Genomic DNA, 6,757 nt, shown 5'->3' with positions numbered 1-6,757 from the left:
AGAGAATTATCAGCTTAATTTGGGTTTACGGAGGTTTATAATGAGGCTTAGTTCATTGTTCAGCTGCCCTGACTTGAACTTCACTCTCACTTCTCTCAGAGTTGATTTCGGCTCTGAAAACTTACTGTACATTACTTTCTTAGCACCACACACAGCAGACAGACGCAATTAAAGTGCAGCTGTTGAACATAGTGATATTTCTATCGGGAATAAATAGAGACCAGAGGTAAAAGAGATTGAATCTGTACTTACATTCACCAGGATGCTGCAGAAACATGACTGTAAATGAATGATAATGTTTTTCTGTAACTGCTGGATGTGTAAGTGAGTAACTGTTCGCTTACAAGTTCATCATATCAACTTAACTTAATACACACAATAAAATATCAACAGTTATCAAAGAAATAAATTGGTGCAGGCCCAAAGACAGGCTTCTGCATATCAACAAATCACTGTCATTTACTGCCAGTAGTCTATGATGTGGGTTCCTGGTGAACCACATATATGTGCAGCAGTTCATTTATTTATTCAATCATAATATTAAATGGTGACAAAAATAAAAAAAATACTTCAAAAATCCAGTAGGTGGAGGTGAAGTGCAAGAGAGATGGAGTCATCTCACAAGCCGCCCACTCTCTGACTGCCCCCTCGCCTCATCCCGCCCAGCACCGCAGGTACCACCCACGACTTGATCCCGTGATTTACGGAGAGTGAAAACAGCCTTTGCGCTAAATGAAGACGGGAATGACAGTCTCTCATTCATTCCGCTGAGACTGCAAACATCTGCCCCAGCAGCCAGACACACGGGGGAACACACGCGTCACTTTCGGCTCATTAACGAGGCGGAATCTGTGAAGAAGAGTTTGCCGCCGTGTAACTTGCGATCAAGTTGCGGAGAAGGAGAAGATGCCTTTTCTCTTTTATCTGTGGATCGCATGTAAGTGGAAGAAAAGCAGTAGTAGTTAGTAGTGATGAAGAAATAATAATGATAGAGGTAATGAAGGAGTCGTTCTGCGAATCATTAAATTCATTTGTGAGTATTTAAATTTTTATTGCAGAGACATGTGATTTCTGCAGCGTGGCCACATGTTATGAGTCTGTTATCAGCTGCAAGAGGGAAGCGTTTCCATGATGATGAAAGTGTGTGTGTGTGTGTGTGTGTGTGTGTGTGTGTGTGTGCGCTCTGAGTCACAGAGGAGCGCTGGGATTAGTAGTTTCCATACTCTTTGCCAAAACAAGTTATACTGCCTCTAACCATCAGTGTCAATAAACACTAAATGTGCTGTGCAAATGATTTAGTTAAATGCTCATCGTGTGTTTGTTGTTTCCCCCTCAGGTGCCTTTCTACATCTCTCTGCTGCAGAGGACATTCACTGCAATGTCACTCAGGACGCTGGACGGACAATTTACACCATCTCAAAGTTCAACCAAATCTCCTGCCGCTATTCATGGTCCAACGCCACTGTAAGTTCAACAAGGATTCAGTGCTTTTCACGTTCGTTCTTTCCCGCCACGACACATGTGCTGTGTGCTAAAACAATCACAGGGTGAGAAACACACACGATGTTTCTGTGTGTAACTAATAACATTAATGAAGGCTGTGTTTCCTTTTGATGCGCCAGTACGGCACGTCAGTGGATTAATGTAAGTACACAAATATAATATTTTTTACTTATATTGAATTTCTATTTATAAAATATATGTGAATATAAAATAAAAAAAATGACATATACTGTATTTCTTGCCCATACAAATATGTAAGTTTAAGGTAAAAATATAATGTATATCCATCTCAAAGCCTGTTAATTAATATGTTAATAATATATTATACACAGTAGGATCCATCCTTTCCTAGAATGGGGAGATAGAAATTAAAATGAATAAGAAAAACAATATATTAATATTAATTATATTATTAATAATTAATATTATATAAGCTTGCATATATGCTTAAACATCGATATTTTAATATATACATATAAGTTTATAAAATATATGAAATACCCATAGTAAAATCTGTATATCTTCATATATCCAGAGGATGCATGTATGTGTAATAATAAATCCCCTTACAGGCGACATTTACGGCAACATCACTCTTGATATAGGGACGTACTGTATATGTCATATATTACATTTCCACAGTGCCCTGACATAGGCACTGTGTTTGACATCTAAAACATGAAGGCCTATTAACTGTTAAAGCATTATAGAATTTAAATAATTTGCACGTGAAGGTCACTGTTTTTGTATGAATCTGTTTAGATTTTATTGTCTGTCATATGCTGACTTTAGGACTACACGCTGGCAAACCATTTCGACAGAACTGATGACCTGGTGGTGACTAAGAACGACACAACTCTTATAACCTACAAGTGCATGGAGGAGATTAAGTACAGGCGAGACTGCATCGCTGAGGTATTACACGTGTAAAACGGCAAGAATGATAATTATCTAAGCAGAACTACTGATATTAGGAGCTAATGATAGCCGTTTGAAAACATTATTCTGTTGAGCTCCACATAATTTTGATCATCTAACATCACTCCTCTGTTCCCTCTCATTAGAAGAAGATGCCAAGTGCGGTGATCTGCACGAGTGAGTAACTATCAAACTTTGCTGTGTGTGTCAGGAGTGATTTATTTTACACACAGTTTTTCATTGACGCAGTGCTTAAGTAAGAATATCCTCTGTTTACAGCCAACTGCAGTGGAACCACTTGGCCCGGCCTGCCTCTGCATGGTATGGATAAATTATGAGTTTCACCCTAGAGGAGTTGGTGAATGTTATTTATGGTTATACGTTATGCATGAATGAATTGTATATATTCTTGCACGTTTGTTCGAATAAATTTCATTCATTCATTCATTCATTCAAATCTTTTTCTTTTTGCCGTCTAAGCATGTGACATGGTGACTGTAAGATTGCATCATACCTCACTGCTTCCTGCTGACGTCAGTGTTCAACAACTATAAAAACAAATGCCCTCAAAGCATTTCCCTTTCATAAATAAAAACACGTTATCGCTTGCTAGAAGGACGTTCACATACCAAAGCACAGAAGTTGTTTGTATGTTTGTTTAGCTGGAGGCATTTATGACTCACCCTCCGCCCTCTGACTGGTGGAGGCCTTCAGCCTGAGACCTGTAGACAATACTCAGGGCTGTAAACACTGACAACTCCAAGTGAAAAAACAAAACCTGTTATGTTTGTAGTATCTCCTGTAAAGACACTACTGAACACTGTACAGGCCAGAGCCAAGTAGTGTTTATCTGTCATAATGTATCAGGTAAAGACTGTTAAATGGTGTTGGTGTAGCCTAGTTGTTTATTAGACTACTACTAACTGTATGAATTAATTCTATAATAATAATGATAATGACAAAAAAAAAAAGAATAACCTCTTACTTCACACCTCACATTCCCAACGCATCATTAAATGTCTTTGGGCAAGTCATCGAACCCCAAGTTGGTCACGATGGGCAGGCTAGCGCTTTGCATGGCTGCTCCACCGCCATGAGTGTGTGAATGGATGAATGAGGGTTAAGTACTAGTAGAAAAGCGCTATATACTGTAAGTGCACTCCATTTACCATTATCTGAATGAACTATTGACCCTTCTGTTCTCTTGACAGGGACTCACCATCACTGGATTATCGTATCTGTTCTCGTATTCCTGGTGGTGGGTGCTGGTGCTGGTGCTGGTGGTGTTGGCCAGATGTCAAACTTCCAGGTATTTTTTAAATAACATTTTTTTTTATAAAATCACATTAATTGCCCTCATCTAGAATGTTTTTTTTTAACAGTTTTGTTGTTGTTGTCGTCAGAAAACGTGCAGCAGAAAACCCAGATCCCCATGCACTGCTGTGAGGACGCCGAGCACCGCTGCTGTGGAGACATACTGGATGTAAATGTAATCTAAGTCGTTTCTCTGGATATACAGTATGATGTAGCACCCTACCTCTGCATTATCATGTATTCATGCTTTTAGCTTTTTACAGTGTTTAGCCTATATCATTTTTCGCAGCATTATGCTATATTTCTTTGTTCTTATACCTCATTTAATCAATTCATGAAACTCAATTATTGTGAATGTGTGAAACAGACTTACACAATTTTTCAGGAGTTCCAGGTGAACATTATGAATGTGAATAAATCAAGCGCTCCTTGCTCCCCTCAAGCGACCCCCTCACTGAAAAATAGTGACAGCGTAAAAAGAACAGACATGAAGAACAAATCTGAAAAACACATCACACAAAAAACATTGAAATTAAATAAGATAATAAGATTGTAAGATTGAATTCTTTTTAATGCCAGTGGAACCTTTTTTTCAGTGCCAGTACAAGTTTATCAATTCTATTCTTTCCTTTTTCAGTTCAGGTTTTGTTTTTAATGCCAAACTTCACTGTCACTGTTCTGACCTTACATGTAGTCTAATACAACAGTCCTCTGCAGTCACAACAGGGATTATCAAAGACAGCAGAGAGGTGGTGCACACCTCACTGACTGTTGAAGTGAACATGGAAGTCCGTCATAGCTGAGGGATCCACTGGTTTAGCATCGCTAGCATTGCTAACAGCAAGCACTTGTTGGTCACGCAGCTTGGCAGGTTATTGATTTGTCACTTCCTGTGGTCACCGGGCAGTGCATTAAATCAGTGATTAATTAAGATACTGTAGATAAATTTTTTTTTTTTAAATTTTATCTATGGTAACCTTAACCATGGCCATATGACGCTGTTCTTAATTTTATTGCACAGTGAGAGCCAGCCCAGGTGAGAACTGTGTTCTCTGCCCCTACCCATCCATCCCCAGACGCCAGTCATTGCCACTTCCCAAATTAAATGAATGACTGTATCCTACTATAGAATCACATACAGCTTTGTTTTAATTAAACAGTAGGATCCCCTGGTCCACACCAAGTCTTAGCAGAGTTTTCTGGCACAACATCACCTGCTTCCAAGGTGCATGGAGAAAGGAAAAAGTTCAAAACTCCAGCAACAATTTATTAGACTGACAAAGAAGCTGATAAAGGCCGAAATGTTTCTGTAATAAAGTTAATCTGTTAACTAAACGTGTTGCTGGAGTGGTCAAAATACTGGTCAAAACCCCTAAATTGCTAGCACTAGGGATATTGTACGTACATGTCTGGGGACATAAGATCTGAGTTCTTCTTCAGATGTTTTCCGGCTGTTGACAGATGGCTTTTTGTTGCGTAGTTAACTCTTGCAACAGTTTACCACGCTCTCATTCATTAGTTGTGAGGAAACTTTTAAAATATCAAGAACTATAATCAGAGTTTTGCGCATCCGTCAAAGCACTGTTAGGGATCATGAGGAATGTACACTGTCCAGCTGTGTTTCAGTTTAGTGAGTAGGACAACGCAGTCAAGCACTGAACGATTCGGTGAACGAATCTTTTTTAAATTAACTATTTTGAACATTGCTACGGAGTCACAAGCAGCTTGTTCTCTGCTGCAGCTGCTGGTTTGACTCTTCGTTTCTTCAGCTCAGACATGATTAATCATAACTTCATCATCTGGCTTTTGATCTGTTTTTACTCCAACGATTTCAACTTGATATGTAGAAAAGTAAAAGAGTGAAATTGCTGACTTTAAAAAATACAAGTACAGGCTCACAAAAAAAAAAAAAACAACTTTATTACAATAACGACTTTATTACTTTCACCCCGGGTCATTAGTCATTCCTTGCTGAAGCTCCACCTAGAGTTAAAAATTACCCTTCATAGTAATGTATTAATGTATTATATATATGTATATTATATTATACTTATAGTAGTTATATAAAAATATAAATATATAATACAAATTATAAAATATTATCAAATTATTTAATAATGACTATATACATACTATAAATTATAGATAAATATATATATCACTATATAAGGAGTGAAAACAATAGTTTGTACAGTAGCTGTAGCTGGTCACTTTGTTGGGGGGGTCATGGTGGAAAGTCATTTAAGGTGAGGGGGGGTCAAATCATGTGTTCATCTGTTGACTCCTGCTGCCTTGTGAAGTTTGTATTTTATATCTTTCACCAAATCATGTGACATTTTACTGTTTCTGTTTCACTCTCATGCTTTGTGATTTGCATTTCCATTAAAACGTCTCCATTTCTAAATAAGTGTTTGTGATATTTTTGAGTTGTGTCTGTATTGTCCGATTTCCTTATTGGTTAAAAAAAGTCTGCGCTCCTGTGATCTGTTCAGTCTTGAGACAGGAAGTGGCTGATGCGGTTTTCTGCCAGCAACAGGCTCTGTTTCTCATGTATTTTAACAAAAGACAAGCACATAGAGACGTGCATGTGTGCACAGAAAATCTTGCAGAGAAGTTCTCATCGTACATTTTCTGTTTTTTGGCAATTTAAAGTTGCAGCGGAAGTTTCTCATCTAAAAAAAAACTTACAGGTTAACCGGAATAGTAGTGAACACTGTACTGATTACGAGTGGGGAGCGTTTCCGGAGGTTTTCATGCAGCTTTTTACTGAATGTAAAAAGTGAATGAATGAAGTTTAATGAAGTCAGAAACAGCCCACGTGTTGCAGCAAACTGCAGCCCGGCAGCTTCTAAGCTAAGTGGTGTAATTTACTGCGAACACTCGACTCCACCTTTCACATGGGCTCTTGACAGTAAGTTAAAGAGGAAGTCACGAGTAAGCTTTGTGGTTATATAACTATCAGCCCAGCGTATAATGATCAGTATTAATGTTAAGGTAACCTGATTATTTAAAGAAAACCCAC

General features: G+C 38.2%; 1 protein-coding gene across 2 annotated transcripts; it reads left to right on the top strand.

The window, feature by feature from the left end:
- Positions 1-693: 693 nt before the first annotated feature.
- On the top strand, positions 694-6,142 carry LOC147818009 (uncharacterized). Of its 2 annotated transcripts, none has more exons than XM_087179028.1 (7): positions 694-937; positions 1,337-1,464; positions 2,296-2,418; positions 2,571-2,598; positions 2,701-2,742; positions 3,633-3,730; positions 3,825-6,142. In XM_087179028.1, the coding sequence occupies exons 1-7, from the start codon at positions 907-909 to the stop codon at positions 3,906-3,908; spliced, it is 534 nt and encodes a 177-aa protein (XP_087035154.1). In that variant the 5' UTR covers positions 694-906; the 3' UTR covers positions 3,909-6,142. The 2 variants fall into 2 exon arrangements, with proteins under 2 accessions (XP_087035154.1, XP_087035153.1); XM_087179027.1 differs by having other exon boundaries at positions 2,568-2,598.
- Positions 6,143-6,757: the final 615 nt, after the last annotated feature.

This window comes from Seriola lalandi, unplaced genomic scaffold (assembly GCF_002814215.2).
Source record: "Seriola lalandi dorsalis isolate HSWRI2012SDOR001 ecotype SW California unplaced genomic scaffold, Sedor1 jcf7180002054769, whole genome shotgun sequence".
Classification (NCBI taxonomy): Eukaryota; Metazoa; Chordata; class Actinopteri; order Carangiformes; family Carangidae; genus Seriola; species Seriola lalandi.
This window is presented reverse-complemented; position numbering and strand designations above follow the sequence as displayed.